General features: G+C 37.9%; 1 protein-coding gene across 4 annotated transcripts in view; it reads left to right on the top strand.

The window, feature by feature from the left end:
• Positions 1-541: 541 nt before the first annotated feature.
• Atg16 (Autophagy-related 16) overlaps positions 542-18989 on the top strand; it is a 196669-nt gene continuing 178221 nt past the window's right edge. For 2 of the 4 annotated variants that reach the window (XM_070658734.1, XM_070658717.1), the window contains exons 1-8: positions 542-1075; positions 1381-1639; positions 1728-1890; positions 2055-2143; positions 3191-3238; positions 3837-3972; positions 5162-5267; positions 6006-6148. In XM_070658734.1, the coding sequence (XP_070514835.1) occupies positions 943-1075; positions 1381-1639; positions 1728-1890; positions 2055-2143; positions 3191-3238; positions 3837-3972; positions 5162-5267; positions 6006-6148 (1077 nt within the window). In that variant the 5' untranslated portion in view covers positions 542-942. Of the gene's footprint in view, positions 1076-1380; positions 1640-1727; positions 1891-2054; positions 2144-3190; positions 3239-3836; positions 3973-5161; positions 5268-6005; positions 7134-18989 lie in introns of those variants that run through there. The other 2 variants (XM_070658725.1, XM_070658743.1) reach the window with 2 other exon arrangements.

Here is an 18989-nt window from a genome sequence, read left to right as displayed (position 1 = left end):
ATAAAAATAATTCTCAATCAGCTAATTTTTCTGTTTATAGAATATTTTTTACAGTACAAACTGATAATAATTTTTATTTGCACATTGCATTATTTAAATAAAAAAAAAGCATTTGTTAAACAAATATGTCATAAAAGTAACATATTCTTATATACAGAAGAATATTATCGAATATATGTCACTAATTTTAATTAATATTTGTGATTACAATATTTCCAAACTGGGTAAGTCAACTTGTACGCGAATAAGAAAATGTAAAACCGTTCTTACTCCAAGAAAATACTCCAAGAAAATAAGTCGGAGTGTTGTTTGGTTCGGTCACTAGGCGTCGCAAATATATAATACTTTTTCGAGAGTCAAATACACTTTAAATATTATTTAAAAGACATGGGTAGAGTAGAAAAGCTTTTTTAAATTATTTTTGAGCCTCGGATGCAAGGACCGGGTGGAAGGAATTAACTCCATAAATATCGAAAAATTTTTTATTAATTTTGTAGGATTCAGAGTACATTAATTAATTACAATGTATCGATGTATCAGAAGAAAGGTTACGTCGTTCTGATGTATCGATAAGCTGCATTCGACATCGTAGAGCGGTATATCGCGTCGATGCACTCCACGATAACAAATATTTTTGAAGTAGCAGCGTAGTGTTTGTTACGTCTAGGTTAGAACAGCTGTTTTTGTAATTAAAAGTATTTTACACTGATACGACGATGCCGCGCGATTATCAGAGTACATTCGGACATTACGCGCTGGCTGACGATCAAGTGTAAATTCATCGGATGAGGTTATCCGTCGCCGCATGTGTCGAAAAATAACATGTATAGATAGGGTGTTACAAAATTTTGTTTGAGACCTTCTCGTAAAAACAATTGTAATTAAGATTAAATCGTTGGATAACGTTTGTTTCGAGAGTGCACGTTTAACGATCAAGAAAAAATGACCTCGAACGAAGCAGCCGGCTCGCTTGGAGTTATTCGGGAAGATGTTAATTGGCGAAAAGATTTAATTTCGCAGCTACGCGAAAGGAATAGGTCGCAAACGAGCTGCTTCGCAGATCTCATTAGCCTACGTGAGTTTTTTGCGTCTTTATTAAACGGAATCGATTGTACAAGCTAGCGAGAGTAGCGATACATGATGTGTCTTGGAGCAAAAAGCTATCCTATATTTGCCATATGTCTTACAGAATTAATTTCTATCTGCAGCTTACTATTGCATATAGCACTTGAATACATGTGTTGCTTACTGTTCCTTATTTTCATCTTTTATAAAATGTATTCACTACTCTAGCTAGTAGTTTATAGGTTATGTTGATTTTGTCGCAATCAAACTTAATTCTTTTTATATGAAATCGTATTGGTATTATCTGTTTTGCAGATAATAGGTTATTTGATAATACAAATACACTGCGAAATACGAATATGCAATTGACAATAGCAAATGAGACTTTACGTCGCGAAGCAGCCAACGGTAGTATTGGAACTTGCGGAAATTCCGATCTCGAAGCTAGATTATTAAAGCAAGCGGAGGAATTAGCAATGCTACATAAAAGAAAAGGAGAGCACACGCAACAAATAGTAGATCTTAATAACAAATTGCAAGAAATGACAAAGGAACTTCAAGCAAAGGAAACTAGGTAACGTACTATATTATCGACAAACACGTTTATACAGTTTGAGTTTTTAGAGATAAGATTTTTTTAAATTGATTTTTGTTTGTTCCAGTCTTGCAGAAAACTCGGAAGCTAATGCTAATTTACGTTTAGAAATAACTAAATGCCTTGCTAGAGAGAAAGATTTGGAAGGTATTAACCAGATGCTCAAGGATGAACATCAAGCTTTGCAACTTGCTTTTGCATCCTTGGAAGAAAAGCTTAGAAAGGCACAGGTATGTTGTACATATTTTTAGTTATTTAAAAAATGTTTTCTTTAAAATATGTGCTATATGTACTGTACATTAATATTATATAATGTTAAAAAAAGAGAGCAAACTTGTAGATTTATATTTTCTATTTATTACATAACATTTATTTGAACTTTATACATTTATAGGAAGAAAATCGACAACTGATTGAACGATTAATAAAATATAAAGCCAGAGATGCAGAAAAGATGAATGAAGAAAACGATAATTTCCTAAGGTAAGTTTGTATATATATATTTAAAATAATTATGTATATCGCGAAGTCAACAAGGGAAACAGAGATTATTCATATTGTCTTCTTTTCTACTATTACAAATATGAGTAATTGGTGAACAGTATTAGTGAACTAATAAAATTTTAATTGCAACGTTATGATTTAGCATGTTCCACGGATATTTTTGTAGTTAGAATTGTTCCTATGAATTCAGGAGTAAAGTAGTGTATTTCTCCTTTTATTCTGAACATATGTTTATTTTGTGGCTATTTTTGTGTGCAGTATTAAAAAAAATATGTATAGTCTTGCATGCTGATAATAATTTTCTGCTAATTTATACTTCTGTACGTAGTATAGTAAATGTATTTATTTTAGTTACAGCTTTTAAAGATGTAGCTAACCTAACTTTTTTTCTCTCTGCATTTTAGTTGATTTCGGTTATATGTTTTTGTATATATGTTTATGTATCGTAATATAGTTTTGCATAACAGGGTTTTAGTTAATCTGTAAATAATTTTCCACTTAAAATCTTTATCTCTCTTCGAATCTACTTTTCTGTAAAAATTCTTTTTTAATGTTATTGCATTACTTTTAAAAGTACGTATCGTTCAGTTTTAAAATGTTACTTTTTACATTTGTTTTAACTTAACTTTTACTATGTGTACAAATCTCTTTTCAAGTTTGTTGTTAAATAATTCAAATTATTATTAAAGCAACTAAAATGCATGTTACATAATTCCAATTTAAAATCTATGAATTATATGTACATTATTATTGTGATATGAATTTTATATTATATAGTAAAATTTCTTGCTCATATATACACAGATTATAATATAATTCTACAAAGGACACTTTTAAAATTCAATAATGAAATACGAAAATATAACCATTAATCGTTATATGCGTTAATTAATTTTATATTAAATTTTTTACAAGCCCATAAGCTACAGATATTTCTTATCTAATTTGAGCTTTACAGAGTATACACAATTTCACTCTAGGGCTTTATACACAAGCACTTCACACTGCTTGACATTTTCGTTTCAGTTTTACGAGCCCAACAGCCTTTTTGATGCATACCTTATCAAAATTTGGGTAAGTTTGATGAAATGTAGTGAACATTCTGCTTAATGCTAAATAACTTTGGGATGGTAATTAACAAAGCTACAAACTATACTGCTCTCTACATCTCACAATATATGTACTTTCTCTGTTGGTGGCGTTTACACTACGTAATGTGTATACGTGTAATATAGTTTTATACGTATGATAGTAATTATTACGTATAAAAGTGATTAATATATTTGTAATTTAAGAATTGTACAAATTGTATATATTTACTAAACGATGTAAAATTTATTCTTTATTTTTTTATACCAAGATGGAAGATAACAAGATAGAAATGATAAGTTAAATTGCATATCAATAAATATACATACTATATCCATAGAAAACAAACTTGGAAAGATATTTAATTAAATCTATTATTCATACATTACTTTTTGTAATATTTTTATAAAAAAAATATTTAATTTTTCTTAATATTAATGATAAAATCTTTTTAAAGTGTGAAAAATTTGTTTCAACGTACAATGTATCAACGTGATTATACATGCTTTAAGTTGCTTTGCAACTTTGTTCAGTGTTAATAATATCACGTGTACTTAATAAAAATATTTTTATTACTTTATAGAAAGAGGCAAGCAAAAATGCAAAAGGAATTAGAAGATGCAGCACGAGATACGCGACCTGTTAGTCCTGATCGTTTAAGCTTAAAAGAAGTTGCTGGTCTTCCGACAGCAGTGCCCACGAAAGTATCCGTAACGTTTGTACGTTAAACCCAAAGTATATCATATTGTGTTATCATCGTGAAAAAGACCATTAATATCTGACACTTTTAATAATATTAAATCACGAAACTGCATGCTTTGTGTATGTATATGAACAGATTTATATTTTTTAATTTTTAACGTGTCTTAATTTTTATTTTAATTAATTTATTAGACAAACGTGTCTTTCTAGATTTAATGCTTAATATTTTTTTTTGAAATATTGGAATTAATTGTTTCTTCTTTTTTACAGTCAATTTAATTGTAAAGAGTGTTAGGTTACAAGCTATGGTTATGAGGATTTAATAATATAAAAGGCTGTGTATTATTTATGCTTCGTAATGTATATTTGACATATCAATATTCCATTAATTTATTTACTATTATATTTAAAATAGAAATTGATCAGTTTTCTTTCAACGTTAAAGAAATGAAATTTTTAGAGTTTCAAAAATGATTAATTTGAACGATCGAAGAGATAATTTGTTAGGTTTTTTTTTTAATTATCTAAGATTGAATCAGTTAAAAATTAAATTATTTGATTTGATCTGTATAGTTATATTAAAATATAATAATAAAGAGTTAAATACATGTATATGTGATTGTAAATACATGGTTATAATTTTTATCAAGATTCGATTACGTACAAGTAATTGTACAATGATACAAAATGTTTTTATTACGATAATCGATAACCTCCATGTCCTAATTTTCATTTTTTTCCCTTTCCTTATTCCTAATTATTAGCTTCTACAAATGTGAATTGTTTTCATTTTCTTTTTATTTATTAATCTACTTTTATTCGTTTATTTTCGAACATTTAATTCACGTAATTAATATATTCTTGGTCTTATAATATTTGATATATACCATGTTATAAATTTTTAGTTTTGTTATAAAATAATTAAAAGTAATTCGAAGTTTAAACGAGAAATTTAATTTATCTAAGAGGAAGAATAAATACTGAACTTTATTTTATATTTTAATAAAATATCTGTGTCAAGTTCTTAAATTGTAACATAAAATTTAATAATTACATGTTTTTACATTTAATTATTTTTTTTATAACATTTTTATATTTTGTAATATTGTCATGTACTGTACTATCGAATCTTTAACGTGATTTTTTTTGTGATATATAGGAGATAACTGGGAAGTTTATATACTAAAATACTTATAAACTTTACAGAGTGCTCATGAGGGGGAAGTATATGCTGTTAAATGGTCGCCTACTGATAGAATATTGGCTACTGGTGGTGCTGACAGAAAAGTGAAGCTTTGGAACATTACCAAAGGTAATTAAGACAGAGTAATAATTCACATTTTAGATAATAATACTTAAAAAAATTATATATATTAATTTCTTTTAGACTTAGAAACGGTAAGAAAAGTGACTTCGTTAATCAGAATATTTACGCAGAAACGATATTCTGAGCTGCTTAGCAATCGCGAGAAGATATCGCGTGTGATAAATGGAAAGACGTATCGTTTTAAAAGATTAATTTCATCCGTTCTAGTTTTAAAATTCCCTCTCGCGCGCGACAACGTTGCGTCGCGGTTGCATCGGTGCGACAACGCCAGCGACTCGTCAGTAGGCTAATTCAATATGGATGGTAACGGTTTACGCGCGCGATTAATACGTCGTCCTTTGCGAATTTTTCGTCGACTTTTCCGTATCTACGCGATCTGCATGCATCCTCGCCGTCTCATCTTTGTTCCTTGTTCTTCTTTATTGCCCTGCTCCGTTTCTATCTTTACGTTCTGTGCCTATCTCTGCCTGCCTCGAGGTCCATATACCTCGCTCCGTTTGGATCGCAGCACCGCTCGTTCGCTGCCAATTAAGTCGCCAAGGTATAAATTTAATTAGTCATTCAGAGAATAACGCGCGATTATACTAGATGAACGAGAAAGAGAGAAACGGTCGTGGAGTAAAATTGTTCTGCGGCGAGGCTGAAGTAATCGATGCGGATGTATATAACCGCGAAGAATTAAACTTGAATTTCGTTATCTAACCGGACGAATTTTTGTTGCAGATACGTCGGAGAACAAGGGAATTCTCGTCGGCAGCAACGCCGGGGTGATGTCAGTGGACTTCGATTCAACAGGCACTCTCATTCTCGGAGCATCCAACGATTATGCGAGCCGCGTCTGGACCGTCAGCGATCTTCGTCTAAAGGTAAGTTTTTTACATCCATCGTCTCTCATTTATATCTCATAACTGTATTTTCCATTTGTGCTATTTATCGAACTCTGACACGCGCAGGAAATATTAAAAACACGGCGATTCTTTTAACAATTAAAATTTAAATATTGCAAGCGCGAGCAGCTGTTATATTTTATATTTGAATTCTTTTGCGTCATATAAAATTTTTAACAAATTTCTAACTAAAAGCTTTCTGCAAAATATTCTGATAGAAATGCGAAAATCAATTTCATCGTTAGTCCGCAATCAATTTTATAACATCGGGTCCCTGCTTTTCCTTTTGCCGCTTTTTTTGTCCGTTGCGCAGAACTTTATTTACGCAACAATTATTGAATTGAAAAGGTACGAAACAAAATCTCGTGCAATAATATGACTTAAGTGTTATGTATTTACGTGGTAAAGAATGTTGGTTGTGCACAACCAGCAGAACATACTTTTCCCCGTTGAGGGAAGTATATTTTCCGTTCGTACATAATATCTATGTACGCTTTGAATGGCGATCCGTTTCTCACGTTTTTTTTTTTTTTTACCCCGTTTAAAATTCGCTCGTTACGTTTTCCCATTATCACATTTACACTTCCCGCGGTGGAAAGAGATTTAATCAATTTATTGATCGTTCTACCCCGCCCTACGTTTTCTATCCTGAAAACAAATTATTGAAAAATCATTCCCAGGAACATCTGGGAATGTTCGATATTCCGCGAACGTTTCGCATGTTTAGTAATACTTTCGATAATGTAAAACAATCGATAGTAATTTTTTTTTAATATTAATTTATATCTGGGGTGGGTATATTGGTACACAGATTAATCGAAATATTATTTCATTTACCTATTTATCATGCCGTAGTGCATTCTCATTTCAATTCTCACGCTGCGATTCATACGCTTGCACATGTTAACTAGATTTAAATAATTTATACGCTTAAAGATATAAGCAACGTATTAATAAATGATACAAACGGGGGTTCTTTTTTTTAAATTTTTTTTTTAATAGGATTTCGAAATTATAGCACTTGCGAACGATCAGTTTGAAGGCGCGATCTGAGGCGAAAAACGGGGAGCTTTATAATCTTTAGCTAGGCGATGCGTGTCAAATGCGGTGGTTCAAGTTTAGCATATGACAGTAAATGCTTGATCACTACTAATGTACGGTGTTTCCTTTGATCTGTGCCCGAAGCCGGGCTCTCGTATGCAAGAACTTAAGTACATGGTCTGTCGATAGTCGGCGGCGTACACGCGCGCGGTCGTGTATGGAGAAGTAATCAGGGATGATCGATCGCGATGAAACTTTGAGTCCCACGCCGTACGTATATCCCGACCCGCGCACTTCGTTACTTTGATAGGATTGTCAGAGTGTCGTACTGATGTAACATGATTAAACGCTGGGAGCAACCGGCAATGATTGTCGGCGAAGTCGACGAGAATCGACGAACGAGAGAAGGCTTCTGGCTTCTCGCAGCCAGCCAGCCGACGCGGCTACGGGCGAAAAGGACGCGCGCAACGGTACTTTGATTTGTGCCGCGTATATGACCGAATCAGCTGGCTTGGTTTTATCGCGGGCATTTCTCTTATAAACGATTCGCAGAAGTCATCGGCGTCTAATCGATTCGCCGCGGTACGTTTCGCAGAGACACATAAGTAACCGATCGTTGAGCTGACGTTAATAATACCGTGCGAGAGAATCTCGAGGTTCCCGCGATCGTTTCCCCGCGAGCTATCGTCGCGGTTTCGGCATCCGAGATAATTTCTCTCCTCGGTGCAATTACACCGCGTATTCACGTTAGATCACGTGACGAGATTTGGGGAAGACGGTTCTCGCAAGGAAGCGAGAAGCGAGATTGGACTGATAGTCTGCTCCGTGGCAGCCGCGCAATTCCATTACATCCTCGACGCGACGTTCCCCGACGTCGTTGTACAAGTTGCCGCGCGCGCGTTCAGCCCCTGCAGTAATATCGCCGTTTACAACGTTGCGGTTTATCGACGGAATACAATGTGTTGTGTAATGTATTCGAGCGCGTAAGCATACGTGGAGCCGGGGTATCGCTTGCGTATCGTCGGGCATGTTAAACGTGATTATTCGACGCGTCGAGAAATCGTAGCCGCCGCCCGTTGTTCCGTCCAATCGACCGGATCCTTTCCCTCGCGCTTACATTTTCCCCCTTTTGCCGTTCTTGCTCGCTTTTTCGCGCGCTCTTCGCGAAACAGGCCTCGCCGAGAGAGTCTACTGAACGGCGGCAGTTTCATTCCGAAGATTGGTGGCCAATGGTGCGTAAACTCACGCGGGAAACAACACGCGATCGCTGAGGGATTCGAGCCCATAACCAGTCTGTAGGTTATTCAAGCCGAGAGGTGCGAGAGCCAACTATCCGATGTTTATTCTCAAGTGCTTGGTTTCGAGAGAACCAAGCACCAAAGTCTGTCGATCTTAACGAAATGCCCTTTTTTCTTTTTTTTTTTTTTTTTTTCCCGCGAACGCCCGTCGCTGCGGTTCTTTTAGACTTGGACATTTTCATTTTTCAATATGTAACGTTTTAGAAATTGCCGAGATAAATTTTATAAATTCGATAAAATGCGAGAGAAAATAATGTACATTTTATTAGCTGACATACATCACTGTTATTACTATCTAGATTATTATTAATCTAAAGACCCTCGTGCTACAGTAGGACGATTAGGTTTGTAATCTATTTACGCGGTTTAAGCAAAGCGGTGGAAATTTCGTGCCTTAATAATTCCAGGGTGGAAAGAGGTATTAATGCCAGATTATCATCGACCATGAAAAATGCATCACCTCATTGAGGAAAACTCGAGACTTCGCCCGAGAGGCACAACAGAGTGCCTTCTCGAGATTATTTTATCTCCTTTTATCTCTCTCTTTCTCCCTTTCTTCATTGTTTCTTTCTCAGAGCGGATGGTGCCTTGCTAAATTTTATATTTCTCGCCAGGCCATTGTTTGTCCCGCCACCGGGAGAGAAACGACGCGTTAAACGAATATTGATGGCTTTGGCGGATACCTGGCTAGGGCGATAGTAGATTCTATTCCGCGGGGCGGTGGGGTTTTCTCGTGTGTGCCGGCACTCCTATTGATTCGCTGCCGGTGTCTGCCGGTGGTTTCCCGGTCGTCTGATATTGGCGAACCGTCATACTTCCTCCAATTTTCTCGTAAGAGACGTAATCGCTCGTACTTTCCGTCTTCCGCGGCGTCTTCGTGCTTCTCATTACACGGCACCCGTCTTGTCTTAATCTTGACTAATGAATAACAAGCGATGCTGACGACGACCGAGTCCGTTGCTCCGTAAATCGAATAACCGAGAGAGAGAAAAGGGGAGACGCTTTAATTGCTGTACTTCAGTTAATTCGATCGAGTCTTCCTTTCCGGAAGTTGTAGCATCCTTCGTGGACGATATCGAGATCTTTTCAGACTGTACTCGACGATGTGCCATTTAATAATATATAATGTCAGGAGTAACTGAAATTATTCACTCAAACAATATTGCATTGTTTTTTTTTCTTTCTTTCTTTTTTCTTTTTTTTTTTTCTCCGGTAATTGAAAGTTACAGGCTGGACGTAGAAATTTATTAACTTTTCTCTCTTTAATGCAATATTTAATAACAACATTTAAGATAATGCACCGCAACTTTTTGTCGATTTATTTATAAATATCGTTTATGATCTCGTTAAAATTATAGTACGGTAATTATTTCATTATGACGTGAATATCGTTTCTCGGTAGAGCACCGGTTTCCTCTTTCATCGCTCCCTTGTTCCTGTAGTTATACGCTCATCTCGTTTTAATCTCGGAGTCACGATTGTGCCTCCATTATCTAATCTGCTTGACGGTTGAGTTTCAATTACGTGCGTCGGGATTCCACTGTTTATGAAACGCAGATTGTATGTTTCGAGCGGCATTTATGGCGGGAATAATGCGTGATAAGCTTCATGAAAATTTATTCCCGTATAGTTAAGGGACACGATGCGCCGAGGATTTATCAATTTTAAAGTGCAACGTCGCTCACGAGACGTCGAGATGAGCTGCTTAATTGCGGACTTCTTGACGTCCGATCAAAAACGAAAGAAGGGGAATATCTCTTGGCGCACTCATGACGACTCTAATAATCAGGTTGTACGGTCGGGTCTGAAACGTTAATTCAGAAAACGCCGAGGCGCTTTCAGGCGTCGTCCAATAGGGTAATTTCAGGGTAACACAGTGGGCAGCAGGCACTCTACGCTGGTAGCCCTCTCCGTTCAAAGGCATTACTTTCATGCCGACCCCCAGTAATTACCTTGCGAAATTACCGCATTTACATCCCTAATAGGAATAGGTGGATACAGATAGGAATGTCAGGTATGCCGCAGGAATATCATGCAGAAGGGAGGGGAACGAAAAAAAAAAGCACGGAAATTAACCTGAGCACCGCCGCCGCGCGCCTGTCCTTGCACGAGGAGGGCGATCCAGTACAGAACGTCTCGCGCGCTTCTTCTTTTCCGCCGTACTCCCTTTTTTCTCACCGTGCTCACTCGCAGCCGGGGATGGAGAGAAGCGCGGCGGCCGGCTATCAATTTTATCGAATTAAGACCGGATCGAGCGTAACACCTATTAGCTCGTACCCGCTGCAGCATCGTGCGCAGCATCCGCGCGCGGCAAGAGAGCAGCTTCACCTTCGTTTCTCATTTGCCCTCCGCGCCAGTTGTTATTCGAACACGTATCGAGAAGCGAGTTTATTTTCCCCGACATTACTTTCGCTTTTAATAAACATCTCAGGAATGATATAGCGAGTGTGCGTAACCTACGTACTTTTTATTTTATTTTTTATTAACGTAGCTTTGAAACGATGTTACAAATTAAAGTAGATATTCTTTTTGCCATTCGTGCCGCAGCTCTCTCGGATTTTATTTCGCGAAATATTCTCCTCTCGCGGCACGTTACATTATTTATATAAAGTAACGTAACGTTAAATTATTTAACATTTATAATCTCGTCACCGCATAGCCTCGACTTGCATGCAAAATACTTTAAAGTACAAAGACAGAGCATATTTATATGGAAGGTAGAGATTGCGTTAACGTACGCCAGATAGGAAAGATAGTAATTATTTGTTCTTGCAAAGTTTGATTAGCTCGACAATGTTAGCTTGATACAAGTGATATATCGGCGCACACGATGTTGGGAAATTGCTTACCGTCGACATTTCCTGAGAGTGCTCGATCGGTTGACTCTCTCTGTCCCATTAAAGGGCGTGTAAACCACCTTACCATATATTATATTGCACGTATGTACGTACATCGATGCCTCGCATACGTCTCGCGTCACGAATGATATGATAAAGGAAGGAAAGTTTGCCTTTCGCTCATTATTTTTTAACGTTATTAATATCTCGAGAGAAATTAAGAATATCGACTTAATTATAGCAATGCTTTATATTTTTTTACGAGAATTACCGTAAAGTTCCGCGGATTTTCTCGTAATTGCATATCGCTTGATAAATTCGCTTTGAGTGAAAGTTTGATTAACTCAATCTATTACTTTGTACAATTAACGATTACATTACGTTACTATGTTCATTATATTAAAGCAAAATTTCATAAAATAACTCGGGAGGGCGATTTTTATTATCTACGTTTCGTTCGCGTAAAGAAGAGAGAATGCCATACGAATTTCGATGTCTCGCTGAAAAGGGCACGGAATTTAAATAAATAGCACATGCACTTTGATACAATGTACATATATTATTTTTCAAAGACTTGGCTCAGGATCTTTATCTATTTCTACCTCGAGTCGTATAGATATTATGATAATCGGACCAAATTATATTCAAATTTGCATTCAAAAATGTTGCAATTCCCACGTTGTTCGCTCGCGTAAACGGTTTGGCTGCGAGCCAGACCGCCGCTAACGAAATCGGTACGTTTATCCCGAACAACAAAATGTACGTGGTCTGGCGAACAACCTGTAGATATTTGGCGGGACCAGTCGCGATGTCAGGAACGCACGCCGAGAATCACGCTCAAGCACGCTGGAACGAGTGGCATTTTAAAAAATCCTAGAAGCGAGAATTTGTCGTTGCGACGTCCCGGCGTTTTAAGTGTACTTTTTCACTGACAGACGCAGATATAGGCGCGGGTACGTACACACGCGAGAAATGTGCATATACCTTACGATATAAAAGAACCGGGACCGAGCGCATTTTACGTTTCATATATATATTTCTTTTTTTTTTTCCTTTTTTAATTTTTTGCGCTTCTTGCCCGCTGCTTCTCTCTTCTTCATGCGAAAACTCTTGACTCGAAAAGTGCGAAGAGCCATGCTACCGGGTTGAAGCTAATTAGTATTTACGCCAGTTTTCAAAAGTACGCCCGTATCTTTCTTTTATCGCGCTAAAGTGCATCTTAACACGGCATAATGTGGACTACTGCGAGCGTAAAATGCACCTGGAAGCGTCAAGCGCATTTCGGCGATGTGTACGCTTTCATCTAATGCGTATTTGTAGCGCTGTAAGAAAATGCCTTGGCACCTAGGACCGTATGTCACTTATGTATTCGCGAGCATTGTCATTGTCGGAAGCTGTATGTCCGTATATAGAATACGCTGTGCATGTGTCTTCCTGTATCGATCAGATGCTAATTAGAAATTAATGCCCATACTAGACTTGAACGGCTTTGACGGTGAAATGTTCCTGATCGCAATTCGCTACCAATGATTGTCGGTTACGTGGTTTACGATCAAACGCGAAACTCTCTAATTACATTCTCATGTGACATAATTATGTTCACGTCATTGGTTAACAATATATTGAGCACAACATCCTCCCGACGAATACTCTTTTTTTTTTTTTTTTCTTCTTTTTATTAAAATTATATTTTAATCGTGTGCATTTTTATAAATAAATTTTATAACGTATCTGCTTTATGCTACCGTATTATACGATATTATAAAAATTATCAATATCGGTATCAATTTATGTTCTTTTGTGCAATTTATTCTAAGAGTATTCAGACATATTATAATTTTAATTTAACGCTTTTGTATTTCCAAGAATAATTGAAATAATCAAGATAATCTCAAACGATCCTGAATATCTATCTTCAAAGTTCTTTCTGTTGGTCATTTAATTTTGCCAATTTTTCTTCGACGAAATAACGAGAGGAAGAAAAAAAAAGAAAAAAAAAGAAAACTGGGAGGGAGTTGGTTCTTTAGACACGCCCCAATTACTATATCCAGAGCTTTGAAGGGATTACAGATATAACACAATGACCACGTCTGATCTAAATCGGATTTAGTTTAATTCAAGACTCCATTCTCCGGAGCTTTGCCCACTCGCGTGCCCTGACCACGTAAATGCACCGCTGGCTGCAGGTTAAAACGCGTCGCGAATCTTGTACGTAGCTTCTCGTTGCAGATAAAAGCGAAAGGGTGAAATCGACTGGAAAGCACAAGCTTTTACACTTTTGACTTTAGCCGGCGCACCGTGCTTTCGTGTGTAGCATTGTGCATGTTACAACACACCGTTCTCTCGATCTCGTGCTTGATATACATCCGCACGAGACGTTTCACCGCTGTACAATATACTCTCTTATAAACCGCTGAATATAAAAGAAACTAAAATCCTCCCCCATTTTTTTTTTTTTTTTAGTACTCCACTAGACTTTAAAACATGCGCTTTACATTCTCTGTATTTATATTCGTACGTATGACGTTTTTGATCATAAATGTTGAATGCATACGTCAGTAAAAAATATACTGAAATATTAAGGGAATCAATAATTTAGAAGCATTTAGTTTGCAAGCAAATTATCGTAACGAGCTGTTACGAGTTTATTAGATACTACGATTTAATATTTTTACAGTTTTCTATTTTATATGAATGCCGAGAGGCGGAGAAGAGCAAATTGTGTATGAAACTATTTTCGACTCGTGTCGATTCAGATCTAATGAACCGTCGATGTTGGCTCATGGTATCTATCGCGTGCGCGTTCGAAAACTTCTTGGGAGGAATTTAATTAATGGGACACGGTTTGTATGATGTTATTCGAGATGCCGTCGACCACGGGGGCTTTCTCCCCTTCTCTACTTCAGATATGAACTGAATTTAAATTAAAAGTGTCGAGAACTTTTCGCGGACGATTTCAACACAGTAGACTGAATCCTCAGCTAATTAAATTCGAAGTTTGACATTAAATTCTGAGTTTGTGGTTGCGTTATATTCGTGGCTTTGGTATAAACCTCGTGAGCATAACGTACAATTTTCAATTAAAAATGGTCTTGCCTTTTGCGAGATCAATATACAATATATATTAATTTTTGCGTTTGCACGTCCCTTTAATTGTTCGATTATTTTAATTATTACTACCCGTTACCGTTATGACATTTGCAAGATACCGCGGTTAGCTTTTAACTAAACAATTTATAAGCACGATTTAAATAAATAATTTTTAGCACTGCACAAGTAATAAAGCAGGATCGTTAATATTCGATCCAAGTCTGGTTGTGCATTTTAATAAACGAGAGTTTAATCGCGTTAATGATTTAAATAATATATCGTTACGTTGTCAATTAATATTAATTAATCGATAGATTATTCTTTACGTTGCACGTGGAAATATATAATCTACGTGTATCTGGCTTTTTAATTTAATGTCAAACGTGAGTGAGGTGTACACGTTGTATAAATCCCTTCGTATATTCTACGTAAACACAGATTGAGAATCTGTCAGATGTAGTTTAAAATGTGTAGGAAGACTGATGGATCATTGTCTCTGTTCATTAACGTGGACAGATTCTGATATTTTAGTTAGCGGATATGGAATGTCGAAACGTCGCGATGGCGACACGCTCGATTTTGTCGCTAACTATAACGGATACCTCGGCGGCACCTTAACGTCGCGAAAAATCGCATCGATCCATCTCTGATTTAACAGATTGACAGGCGGGGGATATAAATAGCCGACCCAAATCTCGCACTCGCCGCCGTTCGGCAGCGTCCATTTAGATAGTCAGTCGAAAGAGAGAAGGTTTAATCGAATTAGACAGAGGCATCGTTATGCCTTCGAAAGTAATTGCCACGTGAACGAAGGCCCGTGATGGGTCAAAGATTATAATTAAAGTCGAATCTTTGTGCGGAACAAATGAGTTAGGAAAAAGGGGGAGAGCGAGGTGGTCCCTTCGTGAACCACCGTTGCTATAGTTACGATGAAAGCGGACAATATCGACCGAGGAACCGCGCTAGACGAACGCACCGGAGCCGAGCCGTTAAATTAAAAGGGGAAGAATTGCGTTCGAAGGAAGAAATGATAGCCAAAGACAGCCGGAAGCGGGAATAAAGAGAAAAAGATAATTAGTTAATTCGCTGAGGTATAATTAAGTGGAGAGAGAGTTTGGTCTTTCCACCGATTTCTCATTTCGCTTCTCGTCGGTCAGCATTGGCATTCTCGCCGGATAAGCGGAAGCGTTTGCCGCACAGTTTTCAAATTAATAGCGATTTGGTAAATCTCGCGTAATTACACCGGGCGAGAAATCTGTGGAAATATTTATAAACGCCGATAGCACTCTGTCGAACCGAGTGGAAAGAATGATCGAAAGGAGCTTTTCGCTCGTTGCGAGCGAACGCCGAGCCGACAAGACGACGGGTACGAATGATAAATCGCGAAATACAGGAAGATCTCGAGGACTTGATACATTTTCGCGGTGCGGAACTCCCGGGGTTAACTCGACTCGTCTGTGATGAACGGCGCGGCCCGGCGGATATCTCGTGCTGAAATCGCGTTAACTCTCGAATATGGGCGTCCGTGATTTCTGCAGTCGGCCACTCGGGAAAACCGAATCTAATTTCGACCTTTCGATGCCCATCCCTTCTCTCCGCGCTCAGTCAATTCGGTTTACGATTCGAAAAGTGCCGATTTGAAATTGTCAGAATTATCGCAGAGCTTTCCCCGCCTATTACCGAGTCACTTCCCGATTAAGTCCAACATAAATAATGAAATAAAATTTTAAACGAAAGCTCGGCAAAGAGCTTAGTTTTACTGCGGCGGAGAAACAATAGGGGCGCTAATAACTTGAAAATATATATCTGCGGGCGAATTCAATAATAGACACATAAATAACACAAGGAAAATTAACAACTGCAATTCAAGTACCCAACTCTGACCGCAACAGTGACTTTACGATCGCGTCCGACTTCTTGGTACTCTTAGCCTGACTTAAGACTAGTTCGGAGAAACCCGAAACTTTAACTAAAATCGAAACTCTAGCTAACTTCAGCCGACCGCTACGTAACTTGAAACTAGAGATCTTTACCAAGGCTTACATATTTTAAAAAATATAAAATGCATTTTCTAAACTCTAATCGAAATTCTTTTCTTCTGTACTCTTTCCGTCTTATAACAATTATATTTTTAATTCATAAATTTATATCGTGCAATTAATCGTTGCATCTATGAAATATTTATTCCAGCGACATCTAAGATATAAAAGCACATATTCTTCTCTGAAATTTTACTCGAAAGTATTAGTATCTTTTTTTTTTTTCCGTCTAGTACGTGGTATTATTGCTAGAAATTCAATTTCGCGAAGCGTTTTATTTTTGCATTCGAATACGTAAACGGATCAGGCAACTGTTTCCTCCGTGCTTTATAACATTTTTATGATCTTGGCCCGTAAAAATCTCACGATGTCGCTGCTCCTCACGCTTGAGAACTTCGCAGCGTCGCCGTCGCATCGATTTGTATAAAATCGTACGTCGACGCATTTCTCAATGGTATTTCGTTTTCTAAAGCTCGGCATGCCTCACGTGATATTTTATGTCCCGAGAGAGGTGCCAAAGTGAGAGACGCGCAGAGGAAAAATCTCGGCACGTCACATGCGATGGTACGCGTAACTCTCGGCCGTAAGGCTGTTGCGGAATCGTTCGTCCAATAAGGTTATCGCAGCAACAATGCAGCCCTTTTCGCGTAATTAATACGAGCTCTGCGGGCCTTGATTATGCCAGCACCAGCCGATTAATTAGTTAATCAACACGCGCGCATACCCGCGAGCTCGCATTTCGAGTAGGTCTGAAAAGAGAGAATCTCGAGAGTAGCTCTCCTCTATGCGGCTGATCCGGATTACGTCGTCGGTAATAAGGCTTGACCCATTTCTCGGCACGCGCACACGGCTGATTTACTCGTCACATTGCTGCCTGTGACCCACCGTACCTCCCGCCCTACACACTTCGGGTAGTGTTCCCTCTCGATGATTTTCGCTTGTTCTCGTGCACGCATTGTCAATCGAATTTCCGCAGATTTTGATTCGCCGCTGTTGATTTTCGCGATCACGAAATTTGTGTTAATAATATAATAACGCGGACGGTTAAGCATTCCGCGCGGCGAATGGGCAGCTTAAATTTGTAATCGCGCGAAGTATGATACGTGAAGACGTGATTAATAACTTCGAGGAAAACTTTATCTTTCTGATTAAATAGGGACTTAAAAAAGTGAGTCTTTGTTTGCGAGAAACCTTTGTTTGCGGAATAAAATTTTAAATTTACCTTTCTATTCTTAAACTACATGTTTGAAATTTCGCTGGTAAAAGCGAAATATTGAAAAAAAAGAAGAAGGAAAAAAAAAAAATTACTTGGAAATAGTTCTCCGAGATATTTCCGTGCATTCTTTTATTTATTCTTTATTCTTTGAAGTACATTTACTGCATAAACTTGGTATTACAAGTTACCGTTACGTCTGGCCGAGAGAAGAAGAGAGAGCGTTCCGGTTTAAGAGAGTTATCTCTTTTACGAAGTCCGTTTATTCGCGCGATACTACTATTTTTCTTTCGAGTCGAACGTTATAATGAGAAAATTGCAGCGCAGGCATGCTAGACTTTTATGGGGCGTGGGAAACAGACTTCTCGCTATTAGACATGGGACATAAGCACATCGCGCTTGTCAATAATTACATTTTAGCGGTACCATTATTGCAGTGTGACATTGTTCCTAGAAAATTGTTCGATGAGAAGGATGCACTTACAAATGAAGTGAAGCGCAACTTCGCCGGGATAAAAATCTTAATGAGGCTCGATCCCTTTCGCGAATTGTCAGACGCGTAAACCGGCAAGACAATTTTACATTTTACGTCGTTCTCGCTTGTTATCCGCCCGTAACGTTCCCTTTAAGAATCATCGCGACTTTCACTGGGATCGCGCTGCTCGTGCCGTTATCCTCACCGAGGCGGACCGTAAGCTCTACGCGAAAGACGCCAGATTTTTATCGCGGTCGCCGGAGTATTGTCTCTTCTGCGTTTTTCTGCGGGATTACTTCGCTCGTTCGCGTCGCCCCCGCGGTCCATCGTCCGCATCAGCGATAAATTCTACGACTGTGCGTACGCACTCGCGCGCGGTTATCGCATTTTACTTTTACGGGAGTTCTCGAAAGAGCTTGAAGCCACCGCGGCTCGTAGCAAAGTAGTAGTTTTGATATTGGTACTTTCGCGTAACCCACGAGCTCTAATCGCGTGCAAAGAGATGCGCATTTTCGATTCACCGTGCCTTCGCCTCCTCTTAAACGAGAGGGAGAGTCTCGCACGTATTACGCGTCTGTATATTACCGTGTACATATCAATTATGTATATATTCGTCTAGTTACTGCTGACATGCTGTAGACAGCCGCGTGTACACGCGTCTACGGCATGGTCAAAGTGTCAGCTAGGTCTCCAAGGCGAGAGCCCTTTGATCAGGTGTACCGTGATTGATAGTATGCATAAACATATTTAGGGTGGAATTTTGAAACGGTCATTCTCGATATCCTTCATTTTCATGCAGAATATATTACGTTAAAGAAAAAGATATT

The sequence above is a fragment of the Cardiocondyla obscurior genome, linkage group LG01 (genome assembly GCF_019399895.1).
Source record: "Cardiocondyla obscurior isolate alpha-2009 linkage group LG01, Cobs3.1, whole genome shotgun sequence".
In the NCBI taxonomy this organism is placed as follows: Eukaryota; Metazoa; Arthropoda; class Insecta; order Hymenoptera; family Formicidae; genus Cardiocondyla; species Cardiocondyla obscurior.
This window is presented reverse-complemented; position numbering and strand designations above follow the sequence as displayed.